The sequence below is a fragment of the Diprion similis genome, chromosome 1 (genome assembly GCF_021155765.1).
Source record: "Diprion similis isolate iyDipSimi1 chromosome 1, iyDipSimi1.1, whole genome shotgun sequence".
Classification (NCBI taxonomy): Eukaryota; Metazoa; Arthropoda; class Insecta; order Hymenoptera; family Diprionidae; genus Diprion; species Diprion similis.
Genome location: NC_060105.1, coordinates 6239158 through 6255677, shown reverse-complemented (window position 1 = coordinate 6255677; position 16520 = coordinate 6239158). Strand labels below are relative to the sequence as shown.

General features: G+C 43.6%; 1 protein-coding gene across 1 annotated transcript; it reads left to right on the top strand.

Annotated features, from left to right (window-relative positions):
- The first annotated feature begins 15552 nt into the window (after positions 1–15552).
- On the top strand, positions 15553–16263 carry LOC124404507 (protein atonal-like). Its single transcript, XM_046878684.1, has one exon. The coding sequence runs from the start codon at positions 15553–15555 to the stop codon at positions 16261–16263; it is 711 nt and encodes a 236-aa protein (XP_046734640.1).
- Positions 16264–16520: the final 257 nt, after the last annotated feature.

The following is a 16520-nucleotide window of genomic DNA, read 5'->3' as shown; positions in this document are numbered from 1 at the left end:
GCCGCAATACGGTGCGACTTCTGACCGCTTTACGGAAAATTCGCGAAGGTTCTCAACGGAGATTAGATGAACGGAAAATATACGATATTATTTCGGACCAGGCTGATCGGGTCAGAGGCAGGGTGAGTTCGATCGTAATAACTGTGTAACAAAAAAAAAGAAAAGAAAGAAAAATAAGGTAAAAAAGAAATCATCCCGCACCGTTCCCGAAAAATTTGGCGCCGAGTATACATCGAGATAATGGCTTAATCGAGGGTAAACTGTCGAATTCGGGGTTGCTCCGGATTCGAGGGACGCCCACATCCGCCAGTCGGGCGTCAGCTATATATCGGTAAATGTTTGTTGGTTTTACTGACGTAATTAACTCCGTTTACCCCCGCGTGATCCGGCCCATGATCCGTTCGCTATCATAATTGGGCTGCAATAAATCTCCGATCGTCTGCGGAGCCAATTTTCTGTTATAGGAATAACCCTGCTCCAAAAACCACGCGGCTGCGGTAACGGATTTCTCTGAGAGTCGTAAGCCTCGGAACCCGCCGCATTTATCCGCACTAAAATCTCTCCGTCTTACAGCCTCTTCCCGTACTATACTACACACAATGTGTATACCACGCTCCTCTTCCCAAGGGTCCACGTTTCCATTACGTAACTCGACCCCCCTCCCCGTAACTTTCATTCATGCAAGTTCATTCAGCCCTTCTCTGTCGCATGCCGATCATCTTTGTAGTATTTGACTCGTTCGATTTACCCAACGATTTTCGCCTAATTTCATGTTTTGCTCAACACCTATACCATCCGAATATGATCGATTTATCGGTGAACGGTTGGCATTGGTATGTCTGACAGGATCGAAAGCGATAGTCTCATTCTCCACGAATGAACTAACCGATCTATGAAACAGGTATACTACACATTATACGCATCGTGAAAACAGAAACGATCGAAAGATCTTTTTTACGATATCCTAACTTCCGGTAGAAAATTTCTTGAAATATTGTCATAATATACTGTATCCCTTTGTTTCTTTTTTTTTTTTTTTCAACCTCTCCCAGAGATCGTTTCGACGCGGGTTTCGTGGAAGGGTTGTACGGGGTCGATTCACCACGGTGAAAAAATTAACTTTTTGGAAAGTCACGCGTCACATGGGATCTCGTCATTGGGTTCGGGCAGGCATCCGATGCTCTCAGAAGGATCATCCAGCGGCAGGGATGAAATCTTGAAGCTGTCAGTCTGATTGCGCGCCAACTGGCATCGGTACCGTTGTCCATTCATCCTGGCTGAATAGAGGCGAAGGCTACGCGTTCGGTGCTCCTCGAACCTACCGTGTAGAAAATCCTTGGCGATTCATTAATCCACAAGAAAGCCATTACGAAAAGAGAAACTTGGTCGAATTTTTTCCCCGCACCCGATACGGGTTCACATCAAAGAAACAAACAAACAAACAAACAAACCGATCTCCTTATATATGTGCAAATCCTGATAGTTCACCAAGTTTCATACGACAAGACGTTGGTTTTCCTACTTATACTCCTCCTTGAAGGTGTGTTTTGGGGTGGTTTTGTCGGGGGTTGGCGGGAGCCGAGATGAGCGCAATAGAAGGAGGGCGAGTCCGAGGTGAGGAGATAAAAGAAGAAGGAAGAAGGAGGCAGAAAGTGGGTAATAGTCGAGGGCGCGCGCGGGCCGCTTCAGAGGGAGGCCGCCATATGGGGAGCATACGGCGAGCAGACTCCCTCTCCCTCAAGGGTTTAATCTACTGACAAACTACTGTCGAAAAAATCAGGTGGCTATTTGCGTCTTATACCACTCAGGCTTTTCGACGGGGGTGTCCCTGTCTCTCTTCTCCCCCCCCCCCCCCCTCCCCCTTAACTTCTCTCTTCGATCCATTGTCCAAGTCGCCTCCAACCACGGAGGACAATTGTTTCCTTTTGTTACCAGAAATCTGCTCCAATTACGGTAATTGTAAGACCTTAGACTGTACAAGGGATACTCGCTTTACTTGACTGTATAGTATCGGATACGAAAATACACGTACATTGGTAACAACTTACCTATATGTATGCATGGTGGTTGTTTCTCGAGGTGAGATTCGATGCTGACGTAATATTAGATCAATCGCTATTCGAGACGACTTGAGGATGGATACTTAACATCGCTCACAGGGTTGGAGGTTGGAGGAATTATATATAGTTTTTGCATCGTCGTTGCAGGTATACACGCATGGACGTCGGGTGAGTTTTTAGATAGAAAGAAGGTTAGACACCGTTTTTTTTTTTTTTCATGCTTATCGAAGCTTACGCGAACGGCTGTATACCGATGTAATAGTGACCTGATTAATAGGACGGAAACAAAGATGGTTATACTCTCATTCAAATTCAAATTAATCGTTTAATTTATCACTCACTTTTACTTTCTTCCTCCGCTGCATGCGTTAGTGTTCGGTTAAGCTACTACAGCATCACAAATCACCGCTGGGTAACAGGAAGTTAGTCCTCGTGGAACAAAAAAGTGTTCAAAAAGTGTAGTCTGTTTTTTACAATTCACGCTGGAGTTATGTGTTTAAAAAGCATTTTGTAAAGAGCCTCGCATCGATTTACATCTGAATACTGCAAAATTCTACCGCTCTTTGAACTTTGCTGTTTCATGCATCCGTACAATTTGAAAATGTATTATTGACGTTGGGAACTTCTTTGAAACTATTCCACGTTTGATATTAGTCAGGAACAGATGGTGTAAAAGGAAAAGGTATCAAAGCAGCTCGAGAATTTGTTCAATCTGTTTGTGTTGACGTATTAGCACGTGGCAAAAGTCGACGACTCGCTTCCAGCAGAATAAAATTCAGATTTAGTTGATATATTACCGCACCATTATTGTTCAAAACAGCTCGACTCAACGATACATCAATTCCCGATAAAAGCATTACATTTCTGCTGATATGACCTAGAATTTTCAAGTCCGACTTCCGGACATCCATCAATTATAATAGTTTTAATGGTTAGTCGCGCCTTTACGAGCACCGTATACTTTCATTAATGTTATACTTATTTCGTATCCATCAAGCGTTAGTCACGCTCGACTGAGACTAGCGTTTCACAACTGTATAAAAATCCACCACTATAACGGCCTGCAACCAGCGGTAGAGTATAAAAAGTTAGATTTCATCACCGTCTACGTGCATTCTAATCAACGTTTCACGATAGCCTCGGCCAATCGATTCGTAAGTCCAGATCATCACTGGAGGGCGAAAGAATGAGCTGACAGAAAAATCTGCTGGTACCAGTGGTCCGATTTCCTTATTCGTGGTATTGTAAAACCAAAGGGGGGGGGGGGGGGGATTTTAATCGCTTGTTTGACGAGAAACGGAAGGATAGTCGCCGTTGCAGAAGCGGAAAACAGGGGAAAAAGGGAAAAAGGGAAAAAGGAAAAGAGAGAGATATGCGTAGAAAGAGCGACGTCGACGCCGAAGAAGCGGAGGAACCGAGGGTCCCTCGCTTGCCAACTGTCCCAGGTGCGCATGAGGAGTGAAGCGTGGAGTGTGGAGTGTGGAGTGTGGAGTGTGGAACGTGGAGTGTGGCCGGCGCGTGCTGTCTTCCCCCTGGTCCTCTCTGGCCCTTCCGTCGCCCTGGCACTGCCACCGATCATTGGTTCGGCTTGGTTACGCTTTGTAAACATGCGAGCCTAAGCCCTACGCCCCGCGTTTCGCCTCTCCTTCGAGACTCCACTTTGCGTGACCCGTGTGCACGCATTTACCCTCACACGCGTCACGGCCCGATACGCGACAGGTACTCGTGCCTATCTGGAACAGTCGAGATGGTCTGATTCCTGCTTTTCTACGTCTCGTTGTTAGCTGTTTTGGAATCTCGAATCGCGTAGAGTTTATACAGTGCCAATTGGGTAAGGTAAGGGTAACAGTTGCTGACATGCTTAGACACAATTGTTGACACGTTTGTTTTACAAAATTATAAAGTTACGGTGGAAATTGTGAATTTATTTGTTACGGAAAATAATTGTTACAGAAGGTTGGACACTGCAGACTTATTTCTTGCGGTTTTAGAACTAAGGATCAAACAGATATAACAAACAAAGGTCGATAACTGGTACACTTACTTTTGTTGGATTTTATCTATTCACAGGAAAGCAAGGAGTTTGGATGTTCCTTTATCTCTTCAGTTTTTCATCCGACATTGTCGAATCGTTGTAGTGAAATTTTTACACCTGCACTGCCCGTGATGGACAAGCAGGAAATTTAAGGTGCGGATATATGCTCGTTTTTATTTGTGACGTTATGACGAGGGTCAGAGGATAAAACTGGTTTTATTTATCGAATTTTATTCAGAGTTCGATAATGTAAATCTGTACACTTGAGGCATTGCGAAAACATACGATTCATACTAATGACGTCGTGTTGATTAGCTATTCTTACTCGTCTGTTTGAGATAATTTTAAAAAGACCAATTTCACGATTATTCATCCCTTCGTGAAGCAATTTATGTGAATGAGAATTCAAGAGTTCCGAACCGGTCTACTTACACGAAGACACAAATTTCTCTGCATGGGAAATCGGAGTAGGTCAGGTTCGTTTTAGTCTACGCTCGTTTTCGTGGGTAAAAACTAGTTGATACAAGAGGGTAAAGATGCAGGGGTAGGTATATATTAATTATCGATTTTTAGGGCATGCGTGTTGACCCAGGGCGATATTTAAATATATACCTGCATCGCCGAGTAACCGGACGAAGTAGGAAACCCGGGTTATAAATCAGGTCGCATTACGAGGTAAACTAATTATGTAAATTTCACCTCCGGATCGAGCATATTTCATCCTAGTTAAAGAACCTGGACGGTTATTAAAGCGGGGTAATTTCGCCCTTGGTATCTATTTAGGAAAAATTCACCGACCCAAGGAGGTCGGAGGTGCAGGTTACGAGGTGTGAACCAGTAATTGGTAAGGTATGAACCTCCACTCGTATTATATGCATATTGATTCCACCTACGTTGGCGGGGCGCAGTTGGGGTTGAATTTTCCCACCGATCTCCAGATCCACGCACCCCTCACAACCCTTCAAGCGGTGATCGTCATGGGGGAGCGAACCTCGTCAAATTATCTATCGACTAGAAGAATACCGCGTATTTCAAACTGCCAACGCCTCAATTTAACGACCCAAAATCCCCCAGCGTAGCGGCACCGCGCTTGAAAGGTTTCAGCGGTAAACTGCAACGCCACAACCAAAACGATACACTTCACAACTGCACACTCCCGACAAAGTCAACCTTGCAGAAATAATCCCCGCCTAAAAGGCAGTGGCAAGGTTTCACCCGATCTTTAACGCCCCTCAAAACGGCTGGACGAGGGGTTGACCAATCTTAAGATCCCATGATCTCGGAAGATCTTGTGTGATTTCAAGGACCTCATAGAACACGAATGATTTCATGGAATTCCATGATTTTTTTACAGATTTCAAACGATCTTATCCGATTTCGTGAATAGCAAAGACCAGATTTCTGCAACCTATATGATTTCGCATATTCTCTTCTCTCAATGTAGAGAGGTGATATCGAATAACGGAGATCCTTGACTTGCGAAGGATTCTTACAGGATACATCCGCCTTGAAAAGTCATACGTGCGGCAAAAGATTATACAATAACGTCCCGTTACCATGCGGCGGGAAACGGTGATCATAAATGCTGATCTAAACGTTACCTGAAGATGGGTGTATAATACGTGCCTACCTGTCGCAGTAAACCGCTTTAAGTCTATTCAACCGCAGGTTCGTTGTTCTCCGTTCAAAGTACAAGCGTAATTGCGTAATTTGCCAAGAGCCAAGGATTATGCGCACATGATAAGGCAAACCTGCTTTCTGAACTTGCTTTTGCAGCTAAGTGGCCCTGCGATTCGTCGATACTACTCACTGAGAATAGTCCTTTTCTCATTCCCTTCATTCGATACGGTGATCAACTAACCCTGCTTTGTTGACTCTGCTTCGAAGCAGTTACTATCGTTGAACAGGTCCTGATACACGACGATGATTCTTGCAAATCTACTTCAGGGTATGTATCGACTACTCATGTGCGTCCGATGGATACGAGGTGCCGTAATATGATGTGCAATTTAGTACCGCAAGTAACACACTGGCCATCGTTTGCTAACCGTACGGTTTACCGGTCAGCCATCTATTACAAGCACAGTTTATCCAATTGCATTGTGCACTCCCATTACGGTACTATATCTACTCTCTTACAAACGAAACTTTCAACTTAAAAATTCTATGACATTTCCTCGACTATGAAAATGCGACGAAATCATCCCGGTATTGGATTTGAATGTAACAATCGTTGGTGTACGAGCTTCTCTTGGTTCATTTCACGTGATCTGTAATGATGATCAGTGTTAACCTCCGCCATATTCACTGTAAAAATGGCGGTATTAAAATTGATCAATAGTGGTCGGTGTGCACTACTATAAAACAATTTTTGTGGTCCATTCATAATTTGAACGTCAGATAGTTAGATTGACACCAAAAAATATTGTATAGAAGTCTAGACCAATTTTTTTGTTTAACAGTGTTCGCTTGGGCTCAATTACACCGTCGGCTCCAATTAAATCCCGTACAGTTTTGACGATTTTACAATGATCTATGAGAAATTCCACTGTTTGTCGACGACGAGTCAGGCGGATATGTAGTATATAGGTACGTTTGTACAGTATAAGGTAATATAAATTACAGGTAGTTATGCAGAGAGACGGTCGGTTTCTTTGATGAATCCCCAAACGAGTGTGTCAGTTATTGTCTGCGGTATTGTGTTTCTTTTATTGTGGCAAACGCCTTGAGTGAAAATTGGTCGGTCCTTAGTCAAGTTTTCGCGGTATATATAGACACACATTGTAGCTATATTATACCATGGTGCACGTGGCCATGGAAGGGAATTCTATCCCGCCGTGTCAGCCATTGTGTTTTGTCTATGTATATACGGCATGGCATCGCTGCACCTTATATACGGAGGCTGCATTTAAAAGTTTCAATGGATCGATTGTTCTATCGGGATACTCGATGATTGTTTCATATAGGTGAAAAGCCATTCGAAAATGAGAATAGAACTAGTAAATATACTATATAACTTACGTTGGATTTTCTATTTGAGAAAAACGGACTATAAAATTTAATTATCTTTCAGCTTTCCACAAAACGCGAAAGCGGTCTCGTTATAACTACGTGTATAGATAAATATGAAGAGAAAGAGAGAGAGAAAAAGAGAGATATTATATTCCTCGGGATTCCTTTAAGCTCGGGGTTAATTTCGAAGCGGTGCCGTTTTATGGTTTTCGGTAAAACAGAAACGGCGAGTTTCGAGAGATATACTTTTCCTGGTATTATGGGATACCTACGCGCCGACCATCCCGAGGGTCCTAGTCCAGAACCCTCGGGACACGACGAACCTTTCCACATTTTCAATCAAAACTGGGTCACACTCCGTTTCGATTCGGCTCGATGAGAATAACAATAAAAATTGATAGCGCCGCACGATCGTTAAGAGAGAGTTCAAAATTCTTTGGAATGGAGGATGAAATGAAAAACGTAATGTCAAACTATAAATCATTCGGACCTGCATCTGACTCCGAGCATGAATTAAATTGGCGGAAGTTGGTAATGAAATCGCCGTAATTACTTTCGAATTACAATATCTGTTATCATCTGATCGAAAACGAATTAACGTGAAATTGAAAAGTAAAAGCGTATCGCAAAGCGCGTCTCTTGATTTTTTCTTTTTTCTATATAGGTAAACCGTTTATGTTGGTATTATAGGACGTTTTACATACAAGACGCGGATATACCGAAGCCTGGTATACATCAACGATGCATATAATATATGTGTACGTATATATAACGTCTATGGACATCGTATTGTTTCTTATGGGAATTTTCGAGACCACACAAGACGTCGATCATCGTATTATATTTTTGCATAAGAACTACCCTCGCCGTACATTGCCATCATTGGTAACATCATATTCAATTTCTCGATCGAATATCAAACAGCGCGTATCCATGTGTAAATTCACTGCATGCATCGATCACCGGACGATCATACATCGCAATATGCGCGCTACAGTTTTTGCATTTTTATAAGTACGTATCGAGGAACAAAGTCGATTAAACAATAATTCGTGTAGTAAGCCGTGCGTTTGCATAACATATAGTTGACGCGATGACCTATAAACCACTTAATATTTCCTCTAGATGGCATGATGAACTGCATCTCATTACCGTAGGTAGGAGGTATACCCGAAACTCTTGGCCACTTTGATTTATGCTAATGTAACTGACCTGCTCAAAACGCTACACGCTAAACGCTCTATTAGCCTTAAGTTAATTATAACGAGATATCTACGGTGTGGTCCAGGATAATAGCGCATAATGATCAGGGAGTGATATACACGTCATTGTGTATAAAACGTATTACTTGGATAAGATCGTCTACCTGTTCTTTGCGCTGTTGACAATGCTGTGAAAATTCATTTCTCAATCTTCTTTGGTAGGCATGTTTTTACATACGTGGAACGTAACAGAGCTCGTGTACGTAGAGAATAAAAACTTTAAACGATTACTCTAACTGAAACTGACCAACCGCTCGTAAAACCTTCCCTCTGTCAAACCGCGCGGTTCTTTCGGCCTACACCAACGCACATCCGCTCGAATACGATTTACTAATTTAAAACCCCGACGAAACGGTTTCGTCTCAAATGTATTCTACTAAGGAAGTTATAACGATCTCGAAGAGGATTAAAATTTATTTTTTCGAATACCATTATCTGCTACGATTTAGCCTTAGATACAAAAGTTGAACCCGAATGGACGTCACGATCAAAGTTCCTCGAGCGAAATTTATACATAGTCTTAATCCTTAACGCTTTCCTGATCCTCAACTCGGCACTCGGATGTCGTTTGTTGGATTTGAGAAGGTAAAGAGAAGCAAAAAGTCTTCGAGGTAAGGAAAAATACAATTATTGTCTGTCAATTATTATCTAACACTACACTCTATCGACTACAAAAATGGCTTCAAGAAGACTTTGGTGAATTTAAACGCCACCATTTATTACGGTGCAAAGCCTTTGAAGTACCCAACGCGATAGCTGACATCGAAATTGCATCTGCATCGCGATGCTTAAATGCTCGTCTTCATTACCCGTCAGCATGCGAAATTGGTATCCACGCGTGCGGCAGTGACCGACCACCACGAGGACGCGCCGCCGACCAGAACCAAAGGATCCGATTACACGAGAAGTGGAAAGCGGAAGAAAAGTAAAAGTGGGAATGACCAGAGCTCCGTTTCGGCTTGCGGCCAGTCTGGCCCAGGGTGGAAGGTAATCGTTTAACTACCCACGGAGCTTTTTAAGCTCGCCGCGCGTGGACCAGTGGACCAGCATAATAATACACCGGTTGCGACAAGGCCATAACGGGGGAGCCATTTTGCCGACCCTTACAACACCACCTTCGCTAACTAGACCTCCTCAATTTTGAAAACCAACCTTCAGATCTGCCATGGTTTAGCCTGCACTTCTGCAAGGCTTCTTTCGCTCACTTGCAGTTTTATAAAGTTTTCCAATTCTTCCGGATCTTGTTCACTGACGTTGGTATGACTATTTTTCAAATAGTAAATACATACAGATTACCTAGTCACGGAACACAGTCACCCAATTATAACACCGTCAATTCAGGGATGATATTTTGGTACGCAGTGTCTGCTATTGAAGGGGGAGAGTAAAAAAAGGCCGGGAAATGAAAAAAGTGAAGAAAAAATGGCGTCAGGTAGGTGAAAAAAGCATTGGAAAAAAAGTGTCGGAAAGTCAGAGAGCAGTAATAACAAGGCTTGATTTTCTCACACCGTCTCGCATATCACATCCGTTCCTCGAGGCGATATATCGCGGCAGTTAACTTCGTTTCTCATCTTTCCAGTCTTGTTTTCTCCGGTCTTTCATCTACACCAATATTCGTACACTGACGCAGTGCCGCCAACTCGCTACGGTTGAACAATCAAATCACTACACTTACATAAAAAACTAGAGCGTCAAACATTTATAATACCATCAACCCTGCGGACCCGACTATTAGAGGAACTCGGCAGCGACCCATTTCTTTTCGGATGGTTTTTTGTTTTTGCAAGCTTCTGGTTTCCCGAACCGTCTAATCAATGACCGATTCGAGTTCACCGATATTTATTCTAAGCTTTCGGCCCGTGTCTTAAACCAAAATGACAATTTCATCGCGCTGCTGTGTGAACGCACAAAAAGAATGGAATGGAATGGACAGCAACTCTAATTCCATGTAAGCTGTCGAAATTTCCAATAAGGTTTGTTATTTTTTTGAACCAGCAAGGGAACGCGATGAGATGATAATTCCACGTTTCAGTCTCACTATTTTTTGGTTCAATCGAGATCAAAAAGAGATCACGATTTTTCTGGGTCAGGGGAATTCCGCCGTGGCTAATGAGGGTTGTTACTGTCGAGGTGTCGCTGCTCGGAAATTCGGGAGATTAGAAACTGAAAAAACCACGCGGCAAATGTTGAAAGGGTTTTTTTTTCCTCACAGGACATAAAACTCGCACCTCATAGTCCAAGGAAAATGACTAACGGGATCGACATTGAAACCCCGGTGAATGCGTCGTGACTATAAAAAAGAATTATCGCAGATTTCAGTATAACGAAACAGCGCTAGGTAGGTACCTATTGCTAAATGAAAAAAATATCGGTACTATCGGTGAATCCTGAAACGAATTTTGAGTCATAGAAAATACATGGTACCTATAAACTCGCCGGTGTGACAATTTAAAAGTGATTAGAAACGGTGAAACGGAAACTGCGATGGACCTACTTTCGGCGGGCATAAAGTATCTTAGAATTTTAGACTGAAACTTCAACTAATACCATCCCCAAAGAATATTAGACCTCGGAGTCCTTCGGTATAAAGGTTGGAACTGCAGGTATATAAAACCCTGTTGAAAAACTGTTGCTTTCCGAAGTTCAGTAATTTGTTCGAAATATCAAAAACGTTCAACTTCCGTGTGAATGAACAAAGCGAAGAAATCGTCGATTGGACATAAAGACATCTCTGTATTAAAACTCTTTTCTAATCTCAGCACCGTTTCACTCCGTCGCGTAATAGCTGTCAATTAAAAACTGTATGATTCGTAATATTTAACGGAAACAGGTCGGTATAATGGATTAGAAAAACAACCCCATGCCGAGATCCCCCATCGAGCCGTGTGTGTGGTATACGTAGCCACCCTAGGCAAGATCAGTTCTTATTTTCGATTCGATCACGGATTTGAACTTCTACATCATGCCTATAGACACTCTTCATATAATTAGGATCCTCGTCGGATTTCTCATTTCAAGGTATTCAATTAACCTGCGGGAGAAAGACCGTCTCCCCTATTCCCTGTTTATCCCGAAGGTTACGAACGGCCTCATCTTTATACCCGCGTTTCTTCCTTTGGTAGGTATAAATGAGTCGTCGCAGGACGACGTGAATAATATAAACCGCGGCGTTGCACTCGGTATAATAAATAACGAATCGTTGGCAAGTACTGTGTTATTTGCCACCGTGTTTCACGAATGAGTTCACATTCTATTTAATTACTCAACTCACGCCCAGTAGGGCGTGTCCTGCACGGACCTTCGAAGACCGCCGCGATGCTCCGACCTGCGGTCAAAGAGAAGCTTAAGGGCGTATAAGAAGCCTCGTTTCTCATAGGGATGTAGTACCTAACTATAGATGGAACAAGAGTTTAGTGAAACAGCCCGGCACTCTGACCACTTCGCAAACCGCGGCGTATTATACATGTAGACTATAACGCAGCTTAAACCCTTATAGACAGCCTATAGATATTCGTGTGCCATAGTGGCTTCAGTCCGTGAACGAGGTGGGCCGGATCAGAGAGCTGCGGGTTATAATTGCCGGTTTCCTACGGGAATAATCCTGTATCCTTTTTGGGATAAACTTAACTGATGAAGCTAATAAATTCGTAAGTCGAGCGAGGCTTAATCATCCTAAAATGTACGCGTTACGGAAAACAACAGAGTTCAGGTATCCGTTTCGTCCTCAACGTTTCCGACTCCCGAACCCAAGAGCATTGATTCTTCCTTGATCCTGTGAGCTAATTGATCTAAACACGGCTTACTTTGCACGAGTTATTCGCTTTGGAACAGGACGAAGCGATCGCGAAACCCAAGACGAGCCCTTGGAGAGGGAGGAAGATATTCGGGAATGACAGAGATCGGGTTCCCTGGTACAGGAGGAGGAGGAGGAGGAGGAGGAAGGACCACCGTATAAGCGTAGCGTCGCGACGTTTAAACGGGGAGAGCCTTAGCCCTTATACCTTTACCTGTTTTCGCTAATTGAGCGAGTAAGGATGTAACTGGACCTTGGTTCTGCTCAGGTATTTGCACCCTTTTTACAGATATGGTCGATTTACTTGGATTGTCTTGAGCCGCACGGAGAGTGCACCTCCTCTATTATCTCTCCAAAGGACGAAGGATTAAACCAGGTTAATCCGTTCGCTCGTAGCCAGAGTGTATTTTTTCTCTCGCTTCAAATAACCTTCTGTATCTCAACGTGGATTTCAACGCAGATCTTTTATTTTTATCCTTTTGTTAGAACCGGGTGTTTACTCGGTTTATACAGGTATAGGTATAAATTTGCCTTTACTCTGGAGGCTCCTTTTCCCCTGTCTTAGCCTCCGCAGGACCAATTACCCGCGGACTCCATTAGGGACCGAAAGAAGGGTCTTGGGTATAACAATTTGCGGAGAAGGCTGGATATATAGGTACACGTGCCCGCGGGATCGGGCTTAGAATCGCGGGAAATACGCCGAGCGCTACGGCTAAGCCAAGCTTGCGGCCGAAACACGCGGGCAAAGTCGATAAGTATATAAACGCAGCACGGCGGAGCGAGCGCATGCCGTAAATTTGAAGCCTTTCAGGAGCTCGTTAGCAGAAATTGAAATTCGCGCGTGCCGCGGAAGGCAAATTGAATACTATACGAATATACGTGTGGAATTTCAGTATTTTTCGAAATCAAAGATACCCGTGTCACGGAAAATACATGTCTAATATATGTGTGTGTGTGTGTGTGTGTGTGTGTGTATATATATTTATATGATATAATGCCGGGCAGAAATACCCTCGGAGATTGATCTAAATCACAATAGACCTAATAAGATGCCTACGGGAAGAGCGGCGAACTCGGGCCTCTCGTCATTTCGCGGCGAGATGTGCATTGTGTTGTGTAGCTATTATTTTATACCACAAAGGACCGACGCGCAAGCTCGCATGACGGAATTTTGAGAAATTCCTCTTGATCTTTGGCGTCGCGTATATGCTAATGACAGATGGCTCGTTATTGGTCTCTCATGCACTATTTTCTTACGCCCCTGGGATCATCTTGATTTCACCTACAGATTTTAATTCGTCATTTACCAACCAAAACACAAGTACGGTCTCACAATAGCTCACCTTCAAACACACTCCCGAAAATCTTTTCACGTAGGTACGTAATTTAAGGTGAAACATAAAATTTCACAAAATTTGCCGTCTGGCCCAAAGCCATATCCAACTACTGTCCACACAAAAGATTCTCGAATGATTAAGTCAGCGCGGTTCATCCGTCTTTGGAAATTCGTCTTTCTCGGTAACATCAAACCTGCTTCGATGGTACGTGTGGAACTGAAAAATTACAACGAATCGAACAGCTAAATATTGGGAACCGTCTGGTGCGGTAATGTAATTTGAAAAAGAATCATATTTGCACGTTTATTACAAGACCAGAGAATCTACTTGCGACAGGTATACCTAGTTCTTGTCGCATTGTCCTCAGATGACTTTGGCTACCTTCCGATATTTTCGGTATAAAAACAAGCAAAACGCCTGCAAGGGCATTGGAAATACCTAACCGTGAGAAAAATCTCGAAACTTAAACCGGTCACGGATCACAATGCATGGAAGTAACATCATGATACTGCTAAGAATTGCTGTTTTTTAAATCAATATTTCGATTGTCGATTTGGGCTCAGGTTTGAAGAGTGGATAATATTTTTATAGGTGGATGATTCAAAATGCATACCTCAAAAGAGTCTACATAGCTGTATAACCACGCCTCACGCAGTTTTCTACGTCAAAGTGGTATTCGCGAAAATAATGATTCGCGGGATGTTATCAGGCGACAATGCATCGGATCTTTCCTGATCGTAGTAAAAAAAAAATTATTTTTTTTCAAGTGCAGAGGAACGCCTACGAGTTAATTCAAAAATTGATATTCGGCTGGAATGTACCTATGATTCGAATTCTTTCCTCCTGCAAGGCCCGAAAGATAGTCAATTTTATTTTTTTTCCCTCCTTTTAACTGCAGGTTAAAGTAGACCCACGTCTACACAGCCGCATAATACACACCTTCGCAGTCACTCTCAAGTGTTATTCCGCGCCTCGATCTTCTCTCTAATAACGCATCGCGATTGACCCGAGAAGATACCTGCGACCGCGTCGTGTAAGCACTTGGAAAACGAGGTTCAAACACGTGCTGCGCACCTATGACTATGACAATGGATATGCGTAAACGAAAGGTTATCGAAGAAATGTTCAACCTCATATCCTCCGACACTCGAACCCCTCGCAGTCAATGGCCTGCGAAAATAAAGTTGTTCGGCACTCGATCAGAAAACATCAGAATATACGTGGACGATGATTCAAGATTTGAAAACTCACTTTATTGATTATTCGTTTTGTCGGCACTGAAAGTCAGTCGTCAAAGTTGATCATTGCTCCGCAGTATCGGTCACAAGATCCCTTCCAAAGAATAAATTTTAATGCGAATCTCACAAGGTGGACGGGGTGCTCATAAATAAATTGATGACGAAAGCACGGGGAGGAAGGTAAGGGTAAAAAACAAGGGGCGCCCTGAGTAGGTAGTGAAGTCTCGAGCTTTGAATGAGCTCCTCAGTGTACCTGCCGACACTTTCACCGACGATCGAGTTCCTCGCGCAAGTGCACATAGATGCCATGGGTGTAGGTATGGATAGAAATGGGCGTTGTAAGGTGGCCGTAGTACCTGCAGTGAAGATCAAGGCGCGAGAGGATCGAGGCGCCAGACCACCTGTTGCATTACCTCTGGGCGTCCCCAAACTCGATGGAACACGAAGTGGGGAAAATCCTGGTATCCCATTGGTCCTGCGGCACGTGCTGCGTAAGGGTGCCTCGTCCTGGGATCGCATAAATCCTGGCGAGACTCCCGAGGCCGCTCAGAATCCCTTCGTTAGTCGAGCTGCAGTGTTGAGTATATAGTAGTTGTTGGTACCTCGTTGATCTCGATCCTTTTTTCGCTGTATCGAAATCAGAGATAAACAAGGGCGTGAGATATTTTTTTCGTCACGTCCTTAGAGTCCTTAGTGCGCGGAGTTGGAGTTTCCATCGAATAATATATCGTACATTAAAGACACTACGAGAATATAAAGACCAGGAACGACAAGCGTGAACAACACGATAGTCGAGACAAGTGCGAGTGGTTATCATGGAATTGCAAGAAATGTTCCGATACGGATACCTGTTTCCACCCCAGGAAGACGTGCTCCCGACATACCTCGAGCTTCCCAGCTACACGTACATCAAGGAGAAGAACGGACTGCCGCCAGTGAGCACCCTTAGCGCCTTATCGACGTCGCAGTGTCTCGCCTACGACCATAACAGCGACGGTTGGCACACACCGAGTCCAGCGGCAAGTTTGAGGTCCATAAGCCCAGCGACGACATCGGTTTCGTCGGAATCTGAGACCTGTGCTTCGCAGCAGGACAAGAAGTACAAGACGTTGTTGGTTGCGGCTAAGAATACAACGATTATTACGAATGATCTGCACGAGAGATCCGGGACGAGAATTGAACAGGATAAAATGTCGTCATCGAGGCAGAGCGTCGTGAGCAATAGCAGTGGCGGTCTTTCGGACAGGATGGACCTCGAGGAGAGCGACGCCGAGGACAGCGACATGGAACAGGACACCTGCAGTGAGCCTGCAAGGAGAGGAAAGGACGTCAGTACGACGGTTGTTCGTAAAAGAAGACTCGCGGCGAATGCCAGGGAACGACGACGCATGCAGAACCTGAACAAGGCTTTCGACAGACTTCGCACCTATCTTCCGTCGCTCGGTAATGACAGACAACTGTCCAAGTACGAGACTCTGCAGATGGCTCAATCCTACATAACGGCGTTGTACGACTTGCTTCAATAGCACGATACGCGATTCGACGATTGGCGAGAGTTTGTTGTTGTTCTTGTTGTTGGTTTCCTTTTTTTTTTTTTTTCTTTTCTTTTCTTTTTACTGTTCACGTGTACGTCCGACGTACGTTTATATTATACGCATTGCATAGTGCCAGTATATACAAATTCTTACTTTAAGTCTCCTGTGATACGCCAAAAACTGCACCTGACAATTATTCAGCCATTAGTATTGTATGTACGTTATTGTACTACATGTATGTAATTTGT